This window comes from Pimephales promelas, chromosome 15 (assembly GCF_988280905.1).
Source record: "Pimephales promelas chromosome 15, fPimPro1.hap1.1, whole genome shotgun sequence".
NCBI classification, from domain to species: domain Eukaryota; kingdom Metazoa; phylum Chordata; class Actinopteri; order Cypriniformes; family Leuciscidae; genus Pimephales; species Pimephales promelas.
Window position 1 is genome coordinate 31,761,638 of NC_142783.1, and position 23,072 is coordinate 31,784,709.

The window sequence follows — 23,072 nt, forward strand, 5'->3', positions numbered from 1 at the left end:
CACCATTTCCAACCCCCTTCTTGTCCTGCTCAAACATTTCACAGAATGTTTATTAATCTTGTCAAATAGATTTGGTTTAAAATTGAACAAGTCTGATGGAGGATTGACAGATGTGTTTGACGTACTATTGACATTCAGTAACCTTTCAGTGCTGGCACTCTGAAGGTCTGCTTGACTAAATTTGACAGGAAGTTCAGGTGGAGTATTGTAATCATATTTTTAAGGAAGTTGGCTGAGGCATCACGGTTGGTGCCGTTGTGTATGTGCTGTGTAACTAAACCACACGTGTACCAGTTACAGGCCTGTGCAATGAATATGCTCTGTAAAGCATGGACGCTATCTTTGAATTGCACATAAGGCTGTAGGCGTTTCTCAATAGCCGCGTTTCCACTGCCGGGCCAGGGCCGGGCCGTGCTAGTGCGTGCCAGGGCCAGTCGCGTTTCCACTGTCACTTCCGGGGCTTGATCGGGGCTTCCTCGGGGCCAACGGCCAGGATTTCTGGCCCGTCGAATACCTTGGGCCAGAGGGGGCCAGCTCGGGCTAGAGGCGTGCTCAAGGTAAAAGGCGGAGTTTATCGGTGTTATGGAACGTTATGATCTGAAGCAAGATGCACATAGGGGTGTCCATGTTTAACCGATTATCCGTTTAAAATTGCATAACATTTTAATTTGAACTGTAGGCCTATGCCAAATGCTGCGCAACAATATATAGGCTATATATAGCTACATATCGACGAATTTTCAGATATTTGTTTGATTTTTTTGCCCCTTAAACATTTAAAATATTTGACAAATTAATATGAAAAATATATATATTTTACTGGTTTTCTGAGGCCAAATTAGAACCTGGAAATGATATTTTCCCCGCAGTGCTGAATGAGAAGAGCCGTAACCACAGCCTACAGAAAGGGGATTTATGGGTGATTTATAGGCTATAATAAATGTGTCTGATAATAAAATAATATAAAATAACGAGGCATTAATTGTTTATTAATAAACTATTGTTTTCTAAATGATTTTCGGCTAAAAACATATCTCCATCTCCGGATGCACATTTAGAGAGAAATTAAGCTACATAAACGGAGAAGATATTGGCTTTCGATTCGAATTTGTTCGTTTTAAATTGGACATTTAAAGCTTTAAGCTTTAATGTCCAATTTAAAACGAACAAATTCGAATGCGGTGGCTGTTTCAGGTCTCGCGCTTCAGTTCACAGAGATCATGAAGCGCGCCTTGATTAATTGTTAAAGCACAACGTTTTCTTGTTATAAATAAATTTATTTGCGAATAATGTATTATTATTTTCTGTATGACCAGAAATTAAAGAGTATTTTAAGTTGTTTCCACTGAAAGAAATGCAATGAAACTGTTCACATGGGCGTCTCGCAGCCATCAGTGCGTGCTACACACACACTGGATATGCGCTGATATTTGTCAAAAATATTGTGTTTATTTGTGCTATTCCTTTTTTGGATAAAGGCGTCTTCTACATATGCAGCCTAATAAAATGTTACAATAATGATGATGATGGTTATTATTATTATTTGCAGACACGGAGTTTTTGTGAAATGGACGTTTTGCTTATTTTCAATTGGCAATTTCAGTTTGAAGGGTGATGGAAATGGGGCTTTAACTGCTCCGTACTTGCTGCGTTTTATTTCTATAAATTAATTTCGTTTCAAATGGGGTCCAATCAGTTATTAAAGGTGTTAAAAAATTAACTCCGTATCTCGAGGTTGCGGCGCGCACACTATGCACCGAGTATTAACCGATGGGCCTCGGTTAACGATTAATGAATAACTTGAAAACGTGCCCGCAGCCCTAGCCTACTTGTTATATCGCGCAAAAAATCGCTGCTTGAAATGGAGAATCGCCTGTACTGGTCTCGGGACACTATTGTAGCCACTACGGCAGTTGAGTTAATGCTATCTTCCTAATTTAAAAAATAAATTAATTCATAATACCCGCTGAAATGGGTTGGGTTTTATGACGTTTGATCCTGAAAGGCGTGTTAGGGGTGGGGTCTGGGGCAGCGCTGTGGGGCTACTGGCCCGGCAGTGGAAACGCAAGCCCGGTGCTTGAGGCCCGAGGCCACTAGCTCGGCCCGGCTCGCTGTTAGCTCTGGCCCAGCCCTAGCCCGGCAGTGGAAACGCGGCTAATGTCAAGGAAGGATCCTCGGAAGCCGGAATTTCGAGGATGCTACGTCATCGACGTCCGTCGAAGGACTGTTCCAATGTCGAGGATCCTCAGAATTTCAACCAAGGACTGAGTCCTTCGTTCGGAAAATATCCCATACACAGGAAAGGATGCATATGTGTAGCCTTCGCGCTCTTAAATCACCCACAATCCTATGCGCAGCTTTGCTATCTTGTTAAAAAAATAAAAAATGTCGACCGTTAGCGGAGTCGGAGTGATAACGGCAATATGCTTTCAAATGTAAGCAAGTATAATTTCAGTTTAGCCATTTATTTAATGTTTGTTAAACTATTTAACATATCGGCTCAAATTTGCTGAGGGGATTTAAAGCTGTTCCCTTTTACTGGTGATTAACTTTTTAATTTTTACTTCATAGCCTTTTTTGTTGGTCACATATTTTACAATTGCATGTGTTTTAACAGCTAGATCTTGCTATATGGAGGTAGTTCTGTTAACTCCGGTAATATAATCGTTTTTGAATGAATAAACTCCTTTTTAAATCAATATTTTGTGTCAAATTATTGATTTATTTGGTAGGTAACGTTAGCCATGTTATAAGTGGGAAAATGTATAGCGAGGCGGTTGTTACAGCGAATACAACCGGCTGATCAAGACCCCTCTGCTTTAGAGTTTGCGGGGTTGTATTCACTATAACAACCGCCTGGTTATACATTATCCCTTTATTTATTTATTTCTATAAGGACTGACAAGACAAAATAAGGACTGTCAAGTGTATTTAAACAGTGCAGTACACCAGCACAATGATTTTTGCAGCGCCGAAGCGGACCTTTCACTGATGTAATGACGCAATGACGTGCACTTGCTAGCCTGTTCCATTTACGTGTTCTCCGAATGCTAAAGAGGACCCTTGCCTAGCCTCTTAAGGAAATGACTTGGAAGGACCCGTCCTGCCAAGGAAGTATCCTTGACATTGAGAAACACCTTGTGTTTAGACTTTGTGCTCATCAGATAAAAAAACAAATCTTTCACAAAGTCCACATTTTTATTCATTTTATATTTTATGTACACTAAAGCTTGGTTGTTTTAGGCCAAATCTGGGTCAAATATGGACAAACACAAATGTTAAAAATGTATAAGCCAAACATTTTTTTAGCCAACTTCTACTTTCACTTTCAACTGTAATTTTTTTTATTACATTTTTAACCCAACATTTGGGTTTGTCCATATTTGATCCACATTTGGGTTGAAATAACCCAGTATTTTTTAGTGTGTATATGGATTCTGATTTTTAGATTCTGTTAATCTGATAAAAACATTTTTTTATGACTGATAATTGAAAAAAAGTTTTAACTTTAGTTTAGGGTCTAATTCACACTATTAACTAGTTGCTTGAGCATGAGCATGCATATTATTTAGGATATTGGCTGTTTAGTAAAACACATATTAATGCATTATTTTCCATGACCATATTCTACATTCCTTAATCTTACTCTATAGTCAATACCTAAACTTAACAACTACCTTACTAACTGTTAATAAGCAGTAGTTATGAGTTTATTGAGACACAAATCTGTAAAACTCCATATCAATTTATGTTCACTTTAGATTAGTGTCCCATTCTCACTAATAATTATTAGTTATTTTAAGATTCACTTTAAAAATACATAATAGTAAAAATGGAGAAAATGAGTGTGCACAATTAAATAACCGATAGTGACCGATATCAATAAATGAAATAAATAAATAATAATAACTTAAATATATAATGATAACTGGTATGGTAGAGATATATCCTGTATCCCATTTATGTGATTTTTATTTTTCACAATATAATGTATTAAAAATTCTAAAAATATTTTTAGACACTTTATTGTACAGCTTCACAAATAATCGTTAAAAGTTTTCGATCTTGGTTCGAACACCCACGCAATCTTATTCGTAAATGACAGCGATTCAACTGTGTGTAAATCTTCAGAAACAGGATACATTTATACCTAACCATACATGATCATTATTCTTACAATAGTAGAGATTATCACAAAAATACTGGGATAAACTTTTACAGTTCAGATAAACACTGATACTGTAGTGATCCCCTTGTAAAAGTACTTTGAGTTTCAAATAAAGATTGTATCAATGGCATTGTTACACCAGTAGGTGGCGACAAGTGACTTAAAAAATGCGAATGTCATTAAATCATTCATTCAAGAGATTACAAAAACGCTGATTCATCCAGTAATGAGTCTTTATGAGTGAGTCATTGAATCATTCATTCAACCCGATTAAAAAAAAAATCGAATTAATGAAATATTTTTTTTTAGATAGAATTTTGTCAGGACCTCTAGTAAATTACATGTTATTTTGAATAGTTTGTCTATTCAGAAGCAAGGAAGATGATTACTTTATCAACTTATTAATTATTAACTCGATTTCAATTTATTTTGCTCAATTTCTCCAGAATGGTGCAGCTGTACTTTTTTGCTGCAGTCAAAAGAGAAGAAAATCAAAATGAAACCGTTCAACAACAACTTTTCTTGGAGATTGTCTCATCTCCTTTTAAACATGACTTTATTAGTTTAACCTTGATGAGTTTTTGTCTGAAACTGAGTACATTGTTCTATTGGACTGCTCCCTTTAACCTCCTTCGTATCTCAGTCATAATAAAAGGGCTTTTGCTCGCTATCTTGTGTTTTCTCTATCCAATATTTTGCCTCACATAGATAATAGAATGAAACGAATGAAATCTGAGCCACGCATCAGCTCTGTCCCGTATCTCTGACTCCAGCGGCCGTGATCTGTCACTGTGACCCGGCTCAGTCTCGTCTCACACAATACTTCTGTTTCTTCTGGATAACTTCAGCCATTGACTTTTTTTTAAAGATTGGTAGAATATCTTGCCTCAATCAAAGCAGAAGTGTCATAATTATAACATAATTGCCTGATTTTGATCTAATTCTATTTCTATATCCTCGTAGAATGCCTTTATGTGGGTGGCAAGATGTAACTGATCTAGGGCTGTGAAATGATTAATCATATCCAAAATAAAAGTTCCTGTTTACATAATATATGTGTGTGTAGTGTACAATTATTTTGTATGTAAGCAATAAGGTATGAGAGGCTGTGTTGTATCGATAAGGCTTTCCAAATCATTGGCACCAATGTCTCTACGATCAGCTTAGCTCACAATGCTTTTGAGAAACGTCCTTCTGGTTGGTTTCTGAGGGACTGTTGACATCTGAGTGCCTTAAGGCTATATTAGTCAAGGACCTCTGATTTGTACAGGTAAAAAAAGTTACTTTTAATTGCTTTCCTTAAACAACAGGTTTCATTATTTCCTGCCTTCCGGCACACATTTTGATTTATGTAATACTGACAACATACTCCGCATTTAGGAAAAGTTGAGGCATGTTTTGTCTGTTCACACAGAGTCCCAGACAGAACCAGTTGGAATTTTGGACAAATGTTTTTTCACTTCCATATCCATATTTTTTAATCTCAATAATCTTCTTTTCATAATGAATGAACGAGCCCACACAGAAAAGTCTTGTCTCCACTGAAACTTGACATAACTCCCACAAACCCCCTCATGATGTTTTCTGACAGAATAATGAATAAGCTCGGGCTCATACCCTTCGTGATTATTTTGACATTGGTGTGGAATAATCTGACACGAAAAGAGAAAATGGTTGCCTGGCTTCTCAGTCACCATAAACTCTAAATTGGCAATTCATATTTTTATGGAATATTTTTGTATTTATGATAAATTATTTGCATGTGCACAACATTTTTTTGTGTGTGTGTTAAAGGGATAGTTCACTTTGAAATTAATTTTTATATGTTTTAGCTTACTTCGAGGGCATCCAAGATGTAGGCGTCTTTGTTTCCGCAGTAGTTTCAATTTTGATATTTTTAGGTCAAACCGTTCGTCTGTCAGTCATATAATGCAGGTCTATGGTCACCACCTCAAAGAGCATGCACAGAGAAGTCCCAATTAAACATGATTTAATGACTCATGAATGTAAGTACAAATTGATGGCCTAAGACACGAAACGAGCGGTTTGTGTGAGAAAACGAACAGTATTTATATCGTTTTTACCTCTTGTAACCACAGCCACGTCCAAGTGATCCAGAGGTGGTGACCATAGACCTGCATTATATGACTGACAGACAAGAACGGTTTGACCTAAAAATATCAAAATTGAAAATACTGTGGAAACCCTTGCCCTTGAGGTAAGCTAAAACATATATCCCTTTAAATATCCCTTTAAATTTTCATGTGCCTCATAATATTATATCTCTTCTCTGATGATGTGTTTCCTGCCGTGAGGGAGGGGCAACCAGTCACTCACATGAGATCAACCAATAGCAAACCAAGAATCCTATCAATTCCCAATGGACAAAATCAAGTCTTGCCCTATTTTTTTCTTGTTCTTCAAGGATCAGTTTCACTCGGATGAATGCCACAATGGTGAAGAAAAGGCTATATGTCCCCTTAAATCATCCAAAGGGCTTCCCCACCAGCATGCTTTATTTTTGGATCCTATTTCAGGATCTCACTACAAAGCATAAGTAAAATGCAGCAAATATTTAACTTTAGTGCAAAAAATATGATCACTCGAAAACCGAGCAAACCGATTCCTGTGTGTCAGCTTGTCCTGTTGTTTTGCAGAAACACTGGGGTAAATTCTAACGTTTGACTAGCGCTTGCTTTGTGACAGTCGTTCCTTGTTGTGCGCTGTTTAAACGTAGCCGTTTTCTGACAGCGCGGACAGGTTGATGGCTCTGACTACAGCCAGTCAGGGTTTCTCTCTCAGCTCTGTTTCTAGGCAACAGATATTTTTATCCATGTCAGAATGTAATCATTGCGATTTGTTTCTTGAATAAAAAAAATATGAAAAATATCTTTTTTTGTCAACCTGTGGCATGAGCTAAAAATATTTGTTTTGTTTTTTCTTTCAGGAAAAGAGGGATAGATGTTGTACAGGTAAGTGGATCTCCTTTTAAGAAAATTAACTTTCAGATATTTATCTAATGTGTGAAATCATAAACAGTTACCACCTACTTTTTTGGTGTCTTTTAAAGTCCACTATTTTTCCTGCTAATTTTCTTCAGAAAATTGTTCAGTAAAATGTAATTTCAGGAACGACTGGGCTAAGACATATACCTGGAGGATTTTTATCAGCTGATCTTTTATCAGCTATGACACAGTGTTGGTAACATGTCCCACACAAACTTAGTCATCATCCCACATTTTGCTTGTTTGATGGTTCACCCTAAGTACCGGGCACATCTGATTGGCTACACGTGTTCGCCCGGTCTGATCCACTTTCAACAGCATTTCTCAGAAATCTCTAGTTTCATCTATAAACACATTAAAAATAACTTGTGGCTTCTGACATATACCAAGCCTGAGCAACATCTGTGTTTACTGTAGGTCTTTATAAGTAGAAAGTTTAGTAGTAGTTTACAGTAAAAGTAGAAAGATGTGTTGAGTATGCAGTTGTTTGCCTATTACAGTGGATAGATGAACTGAATACGTGAATCAAATGGTCTGGGCCTGTTGATAATCTTATCCATTCCTGAATCCTTGGAGTTTGAGCTGGTGTTTAGCACTGAAAACGGCTAAACACAAAATATTTCTGTCTCCTTTTCTATTCAGTCTATTTTTGAAAGCGGAAAGTATAGTTAGCTTGTTTTCATTAGAGAGACTGTTTTGATAGTAAAGCCCAAATTGTTCTCATTGGTTTTGACTAAGTATGCTAATGTTAACATTTGAACATTCAACAAAGACAAGACCTGGAAAGCTTTCCTTTCACAATGAGACAGCAACATTCTTGCCAGTAAATCATCTACTAACCGTGTTTCAGCAAATTACTACAATGAATATGAATTTCATATTTCAAATAAGATCGATCATAGTGATTTATTTATATAGCATACGATATACACTCACCGGCCACTTTATTAGGTACCCCATGTTAGTAACGGGTTGGACCCCCTTTTGCCTTCAGAACTGCCTCAATTCTTCGTGGCATAGATTCAACAAGGTGCTGGAAGCATTCCTCAGGGAGTTTGGTCCATATTGACATGATGGCATCACACAGTTGCCGCAGATTTGTCGGCTGCACATCCATGATGCGAATCTCCCGTTCCACCACATCCCAAAGATGCTCTATTGGATTGAGATTTGGTGACTGTGGAGGCCATTTGAGTACAGCGAACTCATTGTCATGTTCAAGAAACCAGTCTGAGATGATTCCAGCTTTATGACATGGCGCATTATCCTGCTGAAAGTAGCCATCAGAAGTTGGGTACATTGTGGTCATAAAGGGATGGACATGGTCAGCAACAATACTCAGGTAGGCTGTGGCGTTGCAACGATGCTCAATTGGTACCAATGGGCCCAAAGAGTGCCACGAAAATATTCCCCACACCATGACACCACCACCACCAGCCTGAACCGTTGATACAAGGCAGGATGGATCCATGCTTTCATGTTGTAGACGCCAAATTCTGACCCTACCATCCGAATGTCGCAGCAGAAATCGAGACTCATCAGACCAGGCAACGTTTTTCCAATCTTCTATTGTCCAATTTCGATGAGCTTGTGCAAATTGTAGCCTCAGTTTCCTGTTCTTAGCTGAAAGGAGTGGCACCCGGTGTGGTCTTCTGCTGCTGTAGCCCATCTGCCTCAAAGTTCGACGTACTGTGCGTTCAGAGATGCTCTTCTGCCCACCTTGGTTGTAACGGGTGGTTATTTGAGTCACTGTTGCCCTTCTATCAGCTCGAACCAGTCTGGCCATTCTCCTCTGACCTCTGGCATCAACAAGGCATTTCCGCCCACAGAACTGCCGCTCACTGGATGTTTTTTCTTTTTCGGACCATTCTCTGTAAACCCTAGAGATGGTTGTGCGTGAAAATCCCAGTAGATTAGCAGTTTCTGAAATACTCAGACCAGCCCTTCTGGCACCAACAATCATGCCACGTTCAAAGTCACTCAAATCACCTTTTTTCCCCATACTGATGCTCGGTTTGAACTGCAGGAGATTGTCTTGACCATGTCTACATGCCTAAATGCACTGAGTTGCCGCCATGTGATTGGCTGCTTAGAAATTAAGTGTTAACGAGCAGTTGGACAGGTGTACCTAATAAAGTGGCCGGTGAGTGTATTGTTTTAAAGCAAGTAGCTTTAGAGTGTTAAACATGAAAAAAACTGTCAATAAAAATGACTTCTATCAATTATCAGAATAACTTTTTACTCGCATCTGACCTCAACGAACTGAACAGAAGAAATATACCGAAGAAGACTTCTAACGTCAAAGAAGGCGGAGCCACAGAGCCACACCTACTAATTACAAAATCACCACGGACCAATGGTAGTCTGAATGCGTTTACCAGTCTGAGCAAAATTCGCTTTGGAAAGTGGTTTCGAACTCCCCAATTTAACGGATTTTGTCCAAATTATCATGCTTATGCTCATGACGCTGTCGGGCGTGGCCGCTCCTTTCGTTTCGTTGCTTATGTTTATTTTACGATTAAAATTAAGTTTAATGTTCACCACCTCCTGCCCTGATCTTGAAATTTCGTTAAATTTGATCTTGAACGTTCGTTAAATTTGATCACTGTAATCTGCCTGGTTCAAATTACACAATTGTTTTTGTCTGTTACGATAGTCACTGTGTCAGATTACGCCATTTAGACTCCTAAAATCTTGTCGCGTCGTGGACAAGACTACACGTCGCTTCCTGACCAGTCATCGCGTGCCGTCTTTAACGGCGTGCGTGATGTCATCGAGAAGGCGAAAGTAGTCGTGAGTGACTTCCAGAAACGAACGTAAACAAACAACGGATGAAGCGGTGATTGTTGTGTCGGCTGTCTTGTGTTCAGAAAAAAGTTAAAAAAAGAAAGAAAACCCGACAATGGACATGTTCCTGGATTGCTCGAAGAGGACATGGGCTGTCAATCCTCCATAGAGAACTTGAAGTAAAATATTGTTTTCTTATATATTTGTACTTTTAGTTTTAACATTAGCACCATCGTCTCTATTTCGTTTCGCCATTTTTGAAAGTAGTGTACGGAAAAGGCTTCTGTGCTCCTATTGGTCAACCTCATACATGTGACGGAACCCGTCACGAACGACCGTTAAAAAAATTAAACACGCTAGTCTTTTTATCGTGATGCCATGAAGCATCGCAGACGCGACGTAGGTTGTCGCCCACTATGACAGTATACGAGATGATACGATCGAATCTTGCGCCCCGACGCCAGTTGTCGTTTACGAATCCCCACGACACCCTACGTCAAACGGATCGTGCCAAAATCGGGCTAAAATCCTGTAATCTGATCCAAGCATTAAATTCACATTATTTCATTTCATTCTAATATAAAAGAATAAAGTTCAGAATTACTGCTCACGTTGGTCAGTTTATTTGATGGAAACCGAGCGTAACGCGGATATGACATCATTGACAGGCGACACAACGAAGAGCGCCATTACACTGACTATTTAAACATTGATGAAAACATTTGGGATAATGTAAGTTCACAAGTCAAAAAAATTATATGGTTTTTGGATATTTTAATCTAAAAATCGTACATATTGTGCCTTTAACCTAGAGTCGAGAAAGGGAGAGAGAGAGAGATGTGTTTCCAGATTACACTGACATATTATGTAGATAGTTCATCCACAGAGTTATCTCAGGAATATCTTCTGGAAACGACACGATAAACTGTTGTTGAAACCGGAATATTCTTGACTTGTACAGTAAGTAGCCACTTAGCAGCCGCCCAGAACACTCTAGCATTATAAAAATGTTGTCTGGTTTGAAATGTAGTCATTTGGCCTGGCTTGCTCTCAGTAATGTCGTCACTTTGCATGCGTTTGACATTCGCTGTAATCGAGGGTCACTTCAATCCATGCGAATATCTAAAAACTGAGCGGTCCCTTCTGGCCGACCTCACGTCTTTTTATTTAAGTGTGGGAAAAACAAAGGCAGGAGTCTCTGGTGAATAAACAGCCCAGTTCATGCTCCTTGGAATTGCTTTACCACACACACACACACACACAAACTTGAAGATATGTACTTTTGATGACCTTCCATTTACTTTTCTTAAAGCGATAGTTCACCTAAAAATAAAATTTCTGTCAGTGGACACCATTGTCTTTGATTGTTATGGGGAAAAAATTACACAGTAATACACTACAAGATGTGTGTGCGTATATGTAACAAAAAGCACCGCCGTCAAAATTTTTGTTGTTGTAATTATGTTGGTCATCTCACTTCCTTGTTCTGTTCATCTTTACACTAGTTGTCATCCAATCATGTTAAGTCTATGGAATCCAGTAATTTTGTAATACATTCAACCACATTAACCTAGACAATGACTTCATCAGGCTCTATTCCTCTCTAAACGCTACATGATTCATGTTTTAATGCTTTGAGTCTGTGAGGCTCCATTAGGATGAAGAACATTTCCTGTTCTTCTCAAGTGCATTGGTCTGTGAAGAATCCTCTTGGTCTTTTTTCTCTTCTTTTCCTTTGATTGACGCATTTGTTCGGGCCTAATGTGAGTCAAGCTCTCTGGTCATCTTTATGTGCTCATTTTTATACCCAGAGATACAGACTCAAGGGTACTTATCTCTCCTCTCAGTGTACTTCTATTCTAATTCCCTGCTTATTTTCTAAAATGGATCTATCAAACATGAGCACTGGCTGGGAAGAGGTTCAGTATTTCATGAATGAGAGAAGATTAAAGAGTGATGGCTTCAGCAGCTGCCTCTGCTGCTTTCCTCTATTCAAAGGTGTTTTTTTTGGGTGTGTGGTCTGCAAATGGATTGTTTAATGTAAATGAATGTTTATTTGAAGTCAAAATTAAGCTATTAGATCTTAATAAATAAAATATATATTTATATATATATATATATATATATATTAGGGATGCACGATATATCGGCCATGAAAATCTGTAACGGCCGATATATGTTCATTTTTAATGTTATCGTTATCGGCCTGGTAAGAAAATGTGGCCGATATATTAAAGCCGATAAATAATGTATTATTCCCTTCAGCTGAGACACTTGTTGAGAACTGTTTATGTTTTTGAATTTCTTGAAATATGATTGAAATCTCTTCAAAAAATTTAAATCTGGTTCGGGACAACATGTGCAACGCAAATCTGTCATATCGGCTATACAACACTATAATGAGAACATCATTATAATTGTGCGCTTGGGACATGGATTTAATTGTGAGACTTTTGTTTTTGTAATCAGGCTCTCAAAATTAGATAAAAATTCGGATTTAAGTTTATCGGCCGATATATCGGTTATCGGCTTTCAAATATAAAGAATTATCGTTATCGGTATCGGCCAAAATTTTCATATCGGTGCGTCCCTAATATATATTTTTATATACATACATATATATATATATATATACACTACCGGTCAAAAGTTTTAGATCGTAAGATTTTTTATGTTTTTAAAAGAAGTCTCTTCTGCTCACCAAGGCTGCAATTATTTGATAAAAAATACAAAAAAACCCATTAATATTGTGAAATATTATTACAATTTAAAACAGCGGTTTTCTATGTGAATATATAGTGAAGTGTAATTTATTCCTGTGATCAAAGCTGAATTTACAGCATCATTACTCCAGTCTTCAATGATCCTACAGAAATTATTATAATATGATGCTCAAGAAACATTTATGATTATTATCCATGTTTAAAACAGTTTTTTACATTTTTATTTCAGGATTCTTTGATGAATAGAAAATTCAAAAGAACAGAATTGATCTAAAATGGAAAGCTTTTGTAACATTAATAACTACCATTTAAAAGTTTGGGGTCAGTAAGAATTTATTTTTTATTTTTGGCGGAAAGAAATTAGAAAATACTTTTATTCATGAAGGATGAGTTAAATTGATCAAAAGTTACAGTAAAGACATTTATAATGTTATAAAAGATTATATTTTAAATCAATGCTGTTCTTTTGAACTTTCTATTCATCACAGAATTTTTGGGGAAAAAAATTGTACACGACTGTTTTCAACATTGAAAATAATAATTTATGTTTTTTGAGCATAAAATCATCAGCATATTAGAATGATTTCTGAAGGATCATGTGACACTGAAAACTGATATGTAATCAGCAACAGTAATGATGTTGAAAATTTAGCTTTCAAATTACATTTTAAAATATATTAAAATAGAAAACAGTCATTTTAAATTGTTATAATATTTCACAATATTACTGTTTGTCATTTTTTTTTTTCATGAAATAAAGCAGCCTTGGTGAGCAGAAGAGACTTCATTTAAAAACATAAAAAAATCTCACTGATCTAAAACTTTTGACCGGTAGTGTATATATTATATATATTATATATTTGAGATTAAATGAGGATGAAATAAACAGTTTAAACATCTTCTACTTTTGTAAGTAATAGAGCCTTTTTAAAATCTTTTTGTGCTGGTTAATGTCATGGCAAATAACGCTAGATTTGCCTTGCTTTCAAAGCTGCTGCTGCTTCTAATCCACTCTTGTCCTGAGGATTTTAACTCTGAACGAGAACCTGACTGGACTCAGCTAAATTCATCTTTGAGTCAGTTGCGCATGTCTCCCTCCGCATGAGTCATCGGTGCAGGACTGGGTCAGTGTCTGACCTCTGCCTGCTCATTTCTGTCATGAGCTCTCAGTATGTTTTAGTAATGACACATAGACATAGATTCTTTACAGTCAAATTGGTTATATGCTTGCATGGATGGGCATTTTTAAGCAGGCACAGACGTCACAGGTCATGTTGTGCTTTGAGTGGCAGGCGAGTTTAGTTACTTGTGTCTCAGTTGGCTTAAAGCATCATGAATAACTGATTGGTCGTGTCTCTAGACACGCATGAAGAAAAGGAAGTGGCTCAGTGCATCACGAATAACATGATTTGCTTTTGTGAGGAAAATTAATGACTAAATTAAAACAATTGAAAGCAAAGCAAAGATGAAGACACAGTTAAAGCGTAATCTTTACAGTTTTCATCAGGCTTTGTATTGTTAGTGACGGTATTATATGTTAATAAACAATGTTTACTCGTTCTCTGTGTATACCTGGACCGAGAAATTCACGTTCACGTGACGTTTTTTGGGCTTTCGTGAAAACTACAGAATATATTTCTGTATTTTTGAATTCCCAACCACGCACAGTCGGATCGACACAGGGTTATTAAAGGGATAGTTTACTTTGAAATTAATTTTTGGTATGTTTTATTTATATATAATAATTATACACAGTGCACCCACACATATTATGTTAACACAAACTTTTATTTTGGATGCGATTAATTGCGATTAATCGTTTGACAGTCCTTATATATATATATATATATATATATATATTATTAAATTACATTTTATATATTTTTTTGTTGTATTTTTCACTGTATAATTGGTTTATATACACAATATTATACAGCTGCTCTTATATTTTTTGGAGTTTGAAAACCCCTGAAGTAGAGGACTGAAACGGCTGATTATTATTATGATTATTTTTAATTATAATGTATTTTTTTTACCTGTTATATTTGGTCATAGAAGTTCTGTAGTGTTTTATGTGTTATGAACGAAACTCTTTCGTTATATCAAATGAATGTTGTATTGTTAATTTATAACAGACCTCCAATAAAGCTCTGCTCCCAAACGTACAATGCACTGTGCAGCAAACTGTACAGTACAGTACATGAGATTAGATTTCCTGATAAATTTATGATGAAATACTTGTAAGAACCAATCTGATCTGGTTATATCACTGTAGTGGTTTTCTTTCATAAAGTATTATCCAAGTCTTCAATGTAGTATTGTATATTAGTAATCTGTCTCCTGTTACTTTACGGCCCCTTTAGTGCGAGGCAGTAGCTGCTGTTTAGCCAACAAACGGTTTGACAGAGAGATTTGGGGTTGTTGTACCTTGTTTACTGGCTAAGACAAACACACAATAGTAGGCTGTCTGTGGTGTTTCCACATATGGGCTTGTGGTGGAACGGGCTGTCCGTGTACAGTAAGCATGAGATTATCATGAGCTAGAACAGGTTTGTCAGCACATCACCACCTTGGGATTTGAGCTGTGTGTAGTCTGGAGCCGCTCTTGACATCGACATCCGACCACTCGGGGGACGATCCGTGCTGGAAACATTGGAAGGGAAAAAAACAACGATATATAAAGCTACTTTGGGCAGTCAGATGGGTTTAAACATTCAGCCATACAAGGAAATAGATTGTGTGTCCCACAGCTCTCAGCCTTAAATAGTGTATTGCACTTTTGTTATATATATATAATTTAAGGGTTATTGTGTACATTTATTTTAAAAATGCCCCTTGTTTAATCAATCACTAAGTAAAGTGGACATTTTTTGCGATTGTGATTTGTTTAAGGTATAGAAAGGGAATTAAAGGAGTAGTTCACTTTAAAAAAAAAAACTTTTGCTGATAATTTACTCACCCCCATGTCATCCAAGATGTCCATGTTTTTATTTCTTTAGTCGAAAAGAAATTAAGGTTTTTGATGAAAACATTCCAGGATTTTTCTCTATATAATGGACTTCAATGGGAACCAAACGGTTCAAGGTCCAAAAGACAGTTTCAGTGCAAACTGCAAACTGTTCAAATGGCTTTAAACGATTTCAGACGATGAATAATGGTCTTATCAAGCGAAACGATCGCTCATTTAAAAAAAAAAATAACAAAGTTTAAGTTTTGTAAGCACAAATGGTCGCCTTGCTCTGTTTTGTGATGCACGTTCGTGACTCTCCTGTTCGAACTCGTTTATCAAAATGAACGAATCTTTTTTTGTGCCATTTGGTTCATTCAACGAACGAAATGAACGAGATTTGTTCATTTTGATGAACGAGTTCGAACAGGAGAGTAACGAACACGCATCACAGAACAGAGCGAGGTGAGCATTTGAGCTTATAAAACTTAAACTTTTTTTTTTTTTTAAATAAGCGATCGTTTTGCTAGATAAGACCCTTATTCATCATCTGGAATCGTTTAAAGCCCTTTGAACAGTTTGCAGTTTGCACTGAAACTGTCTTTTGGACCATGAACCGTTTGGTTCCCATTGAAGTCCATTATATGGAGAAAAATGCTGGAATGTTTTCATCAAACGCCTTAATTTCTTTTTGACTGAAAAAAGAAAGACGTGGACATCTTGGATGACATGGGGGTGAGTAAATTATCAGCAAAAGTTTTTTTTTTTTAAAAAAGTGAACAACTCCTTTAAACATTCCAGTACAAGAAAAAGAGGAACCAGTTTTGAATAACTGTAATAACTCATTTGGCCAGAGCAAAACGCTTTAATGCAGTTTACAGTCCTGACTATATCAGTGGCAGTGTTTTTTTTCCATTCTGTTTTTCTTGAACTCAAATTATACAAAAACATTCATATGTCGGTCACCGGGATTATGCTTAACCCTTTCCCAACCCCATAAACCCAACTCTACCCGTAAGTTATCCCTAAAATCAGAGAATAATGATAAGGGAATAACACTGGTTGTAAGCCTAAACTTGATATAAATTGTAAACTTGTCCCTCAAATCTGATTGGTTGATTGGAATGTTATTCCAGGATCCACAAAGACATCCTGGAAACACAGACTGGCTGTCAGTATATACATGAATTTGTTCAGTACATGTAATGTTAATCTGTATTAAACTGCAGTGGTATTTAACATCATTGGAGTGTAAATGATGACCTTTCACCTTTCCCTTCCCTTCAGCTTGACCTGAGTCAGCCATTAGAGGAGCAGGGTCCCCTGGATGTCATCATTCACAAGCTGACGGACCTGATCCTGGAGGCGGACCAGAATGACACCCAGTCGCTGCTGCTGGTCCAGCGTGTGCAGGTGAGGCTCGTCTGAGCATGTGTGTGTTTGTAGAGCAGATCTACAGCTCTGATTAAGATGCAGGAATCTCAATCTGATTAAGCAGCGAGAATTTGATCCACCTGAATTTAATCTCTGTGTCAGTTAGGTTTAAGTAAAAGGAAAACGAATGCAATAATCTCAGCACAGTGATCATTATGGGAAATCTTTTGCTTCACACTTGGCATGTTTGGTTGGATTAAAACGAACCCTGATGCGATTGCTCTGTTAGTGCGGTTCATTTGAATAAGTGTGAACGCTTCAATCCGAACCCTGGTGCGCCAAACAAACAAGACCACTGAAAAGATGGGTCTCGGTCCGCTTCCAAACAAACTCTGGTGTGGCTGAATCAAATATGAATGCATATTTAATATGCTCAAGCATACCTGTTTTATAGTTTTATAAAACATACCATAGTTTGGTACAGGCATCAGAATGTTTGTGACGGAGGGATTCCTGCTGCTATTTTGGTCAAACACAGTATTAGTATGGTGTTCCCTAATAATCCTTTAGGTGAGTGTATATTATAATATATTATAATATTATTAATTTTTTTTTTTTTTTTAATTTTTGAATATATATATTTTTTTGGTTAACATTTTTGACTGCTTTTTCAAGTTTTCGTTTTCATCAGTTATAAGAGTGCACTACAGACATTTTTTTTTCCCCTTCAGATATAATTTTAATATGCCGATTTGCTGCTCTAGTAACATTTATTATTATTATCAATTTTGAAACTAGTTGGGCTGCTGAATATTTTCATGGATACTGTGATTTGTTTCAAAAATTTTGTGGAAACGATCAGGATCCTTTAAATGGAAAATTCAAAAGATCATTTATTTGAAAAAAAATCTAAGAGTAAAAGTATTAATTATACTCTACAGATTTTTATTTACTAAGTTTGTATATATTTTTATTGATTTTATACAGCTATTACCAACATACAAAACAGGGGTAAAATTATTCACACACATAAATTGCACATCACGTTCCATCACATAATGTACATTATTGTTTACAACAAAACACATACATATATATAAAAAATAATAAAAAAATAAAATTCAAAAGAATTTATAACTTATTGGTGAAACCACAGACATTTCTACTTCAATTCAGATTCCCATCCTACAACTTTGTTTTTGTTTTGTGGTCTTATGAAATGTCACCTCTAAATGAGAACGTAAGAGCGCTGAGCCTCTTAATGTTCTTAAACAAAGCTCTCCCCTAAGACCCTGCTCTCACTAAGCATGCGCTTAGATGTATATTACATAGATTTACACAACACACAGAATGATCTGAAGCACAGTGTTCAGTTTAAACCCTCTGAAAAACTGTAGATGAGTCTGTTGTTTACATTTTTTTGCCCGTTTAATCAGTACTAGAAGAATATTACTCTTCATACATTCATATTTTGGAGGCGATTTGATCTAAGAATCAATATGCTGGTATCCGTGACACAATTTCCCAGTCAATAAGTGATAGAAATGGGAAATCACATGACAAAAGAATGTATTTCAGGAAGATGTTGAGTGAATGGGGACAGTGAAAAGAGAGAGAGCGAGTGGTTATGTAAATGAAACAACCTCGCAGCTTTGCATTCAGTTAGCCTGACGTAATAGCAGTGCAACTGGGCTTCATGTGTCTATCAACACCAATACGTGATGTTGGAACATGTTCACTGCTGTTTTAGCCTCTTCCCTTCTCAATGTGTCCTCCTCACCTTCATTGTTCTGCCCCGTTCCTCTGGTCTTGCAGGATTACATTGACGCTCACCCAGAGACCATTATTCTTGACCCACTTCCAGCCATCCGAACTCTGCTGGATCGCTGCAGGTCCTACCAGCTGGTGCACAGGATCGAGGACTGTATGAGAGGTAATATGATCCAGCACCCTTGGCCTCATTCCAGCACTATTCATGAAAAATCATTTATGCAGTTTTCAAGTTTTGCAAATGGTGTAATGCCCAACTACAAAAAGCAGTCAGGGCCCGGCTCTTAAAATCTTTGTAGTTGAATGAGGTGAACTTGATTATGTAATGTTCTGTAACATAACAGTTCGCTTGTTGAGCTGTGGCGCTCATGCGGGTGAACAGGTTTGAGTCCGGCCTGCAACAGAGTGGTTCTCCCAAAATCAGTTTTTACTGTGTCTTTCCAAACCCGAAATACTTTCTTCTGTGGAATAAAAAAGGGCATTTTGAGAATATCCGGAAATCTTTTCCATACAGTCGAGGAGAAAGAGGAATGGGGTTATCAAGTAGAGCCCGACCGATAAAGAAATTTGAAGGCCGATACCGATACAAATATTTTTGGGTTTTAAAATCCGATATTCCGATATATCGGCCGATATTTTTTTTTTATTAAATATTGTTGGATTTCACACACGTGTAAAAGAAAAGCTAACTTTTCTGCACAAGATACGTTTGATAATTTTTCTCTGTCTAAATGCTCACTCCTCGCAAGTATAACTTGCATTTTACAATGCAGGGACTGTAACTAGAGATATGCTAGTTATAAATACAGTAATCGTTACTTTATTTAGGCAGAAAAAGTTCATTGTGGTTTCCAAGCTCATTAATGGTAACGTTAGCGGTCTTCCACTGATGATATTGGCATTAGCCTGCTTTTTGGTTAGCTAGTCTATGATGAGCCATAATTTAGCAATAGATAACATCATACTGCAAATTGTAAAACATACATTTTCAATATAACAGGCCAAGGAGAGATGATTGAAGCGTGTTTCGTCTGTTTTTAATTTAATTTTTAAATATTAATTTACCGGCCATTATGACTGCTGATACCGATATTTTGGAAAATGCCTAATATCGGCCGATATATCGGTCTGGCTCTATTATCAAGATCCAAAATGACAAAGAAACATCATAAAAGCAAAACAAGTTTTGTGTGACAAACAGGCTGAGATTTGAGTCATTATGCACAGAAAATCTTGATATCCACCTTATAGCTCTGCATGTTTATGTGAAAAGTAAACTATCCGATTCGTTTGTGAATGAAATGAGTCCAGTTCGCTCAAGAATGATGACGAAATGAAGTAAACTATAACGATATTTATATTAGAGTCCACACCAGCGGACGATATGGTTCAGTTTTGTCATCGGCCTCTTTTAAATGCTAGAGATTAGAAAGCAGGATGGTTTCTTATTAGCTGTGAAAGTTTTTATTATTCTTCAATGATAACCAGCAAAATCATTTCTCTGGGCCGTTATAGTTGTGGTGTGAACTCTACTATTCTTTAATATCTATATCTTTATTGTTATAGGCAATATGGTTATGGATATGGTATCCTTTTGCAGTGTAATTATACATTTAGGTACTGATTAATATTAATGTAACTATGCATAATTTACTGATTGATTGAAATATACTTTATTAATCCTGAAGAAAATTCAAGGCTGTCGTGGACCTGGTGTGGGCTCTACAATTCTTTAATATCTATATCTTTATTGTTAAAGGCAAATGGGCATTTGCTCTTTATTTAAAGGTATCCTTTTGCAGTGTAATTATTATACATTTAAGTACTGATTAATATTAATTAACAACGTGAAATGTAACTATGCATGATTTACTGATTGATTGATAGATACTTTATTAATCCCGAAGGAAATTCAAGGCATCCAGTACACAAATACACAAAACACACTAGCAAATATACCAAATATAAAAATAAAAGAAAATCTTTGCTAACAGTCCAGTATCATATTCAAGTATAAAAATATATAAATGTATACATAAACATGATAAAAAATGTACACGATAGTCATTTGTACTGAAGATAATATGGCTTACCTGTGCCAAAATAAAAATGAAAATATATATGTAACCAAATACAAATAATGATTGGGCATGAATTGTGGTTACATTGTATTTTAATGTTATTTATTTATTTATAAAGCACAATGACAGAACTTAAATTGAGTGAATTCATCTTTTTAATATTAAATTTCTCCAAAATACCCATATTATAGCGGTCTCAACTCCCCTTGCACAGATTTGGTTGTGGCCTGTACAGACGTGTATGTTCAGCTATATTTGTCTTTGAGGGAATCATGTGTGTCCACGTTCTATTGAACCAGACGTGACAGATGGTTATGTAACAAAATCATCTGGAAGCCCCCAGTCTCTGTCTCTCCTTTTCTCCTTCTGCCCTGATATCAAAGCCGCCCACTCTTTAATTCAAGAAAACACGAAAGACATGTTCGGCTACGCGTTGAGTTCATTGCATTCATCACATACTGTACAGGTGAAACTCGAAAAATTGGAATATCGTGCAAAAGTTCATTTATTTCAGTAGTTCAACTTAAAAAGTGAAACCAATGTATTATATAGACATGCAAAGAGAGATATTTCAAGCCTTTATTTGTTATAATTTTGATGATAATTCCCAAATTCAAAATTAGAATACTGTAAAAGGTTTTCATAAGTTGTAAGCCATAATCATGAAAATTATAACAAATAAAGGCTTGAAATATCTCACTTTGCATGTAATGAGTCTATTAGTAATATATTAGTTTCACCCTTAGTTTCAACTTTTATATTTAAATTTTTCGAGTTTCACCTGTATATAATTTTCAGAAAAAAAAATGCACATTCTGGAATTCTGTCTACAATTTATTTTTTGTTTTTATTAATATTATAACACATCTCTGCAATTGTGTCACATCTTGCGAAGTGTCCGAAATGCCCGATCCACATTGTACGATTGTGGCCGTCTCAGACAGACTGAAGTTGACCAATCGTGGGGATTTCTGTGGTTGTGGCTCCTATTGATCAACACGACGTGGTTCTAAAACTTAAAACTACTTACCTCAAGCCTCATTAGCAAAATTGGCATGCCAAGTTGGCCTCTTTTCCTTAGCAATGACTGCGTCCATAATATTCTCCTTTTGCGGTGTCTTCTTTTTACAGTCCACATAAAAACTACAATTGTCGAAGTGTGATTCATTTGTTTACCACTAGCGAATGTTGATGTTTTATTCTTCTATACTAACTTGCGAAGTAGCCTATGACTCAATAGCTGTCATCAGAGCACAGTCTACATTATTAGATCCCATGTCGTACGGTTTGATTGGTAATGATCGTATAGGATTGTCGAAATCTGTCTGTAGCAGGAATAAGACCCTGTCAAGATTAAAAGTAGTTTACCTTGCAAGATTAAAATTGTTTTAACTGTAGACTGACAAAAAGCTTTCTCCAATGGTAGGAAATTCCATGTAACAGAATTTTTGTTGGTCAGGAGGCACTAAACAAGTGAGAGTTGTCATTATTTAACATGCTGCAATGTACATGCTACATTGGATGCCGCCAGTACTTGTTTGCAAGATAACCCAACTACCAAATTACACTCTGGCCATCTGTCATCCGTCCTCTCACATTCAGTGGCGGACACAGCGCCACATCCCTCTTTTTAGTAACCGAAAGCATGTCTGACAGTGTTACCATAGCAACACAAGTGGCAGCCGCTCTAGATACTTTAAGCATAGCAGCGCTCACGCCATATTGGGTAAAGTAGTTTTCAATATTTTGATTTCTGTCATCTTCAGTGCTTTTCTGTCAGTGTTGCAAAGCATTGTGGGATTACCTTTTGTTGCATTAAGGATGCATGAGGCTTTTATGTATATGTGATTTTATGAAACAACAGTGTTTTTGTCTGCTAGGGATGCCTTTTGACACTGATTTCAGGTTCATTTTTCAATATTGATTCATTCAGGAATACTTAAGTTAGAAAGTTAAAGTCATCTTCATTTTATATAGCGCTAGATTGTTCCAAAGCGGATTTACAGTGATAATAGGTAAATAATTCAATGTCTAATACTAAACCATAACTAGATGAGTAAAGTTTGTGAACCAGCTTTGATGTTGGCTTGACAAAGCCTTGTCTGAACGTTTAAAATAGCTTAAAAGCACATTGCTAGCTAGTTGCATAAAACACCTGCACAAAACTAAACAAAGTAGCGCTGCGCCTATAAACACTACTATAATACACATTATACT

At 36.6% G+C, this 23,072-nt stretch overlaps 1 protein-coding gene across 1 annotated transcript in view; it reads left to right on the plus strand.

The window, feature by feature from the left end:
* The window catches only part of itpk1b (inositol-tetrakisphosphate 1-kinase b), a 45,972-nt gene that overhangs the window by 6,842 nt on the left and 16,058 nt on the right, over nucleotides 1-23,072 (plus strand). Inside the window, exons 3-5 of the mRNA XM_039666361.2 lie at nucleotides 7,116-7,140; nucleotides 16,918-17,043; nucleotides 18,820-18,937. Coding sequence (XP_039522295.2) covers nucleotides 7,116-7,140; nucleotides 16,918-17,043; nucleotides 18,820-18,937 — 269 coding nt within the window. The remainder of the gene's footprint in view (nucleotides 1-7,115; nucleotides 7,141-16,917; nucleotides 17,044-18,819; nucleotides 18,938-23,072) is intronic.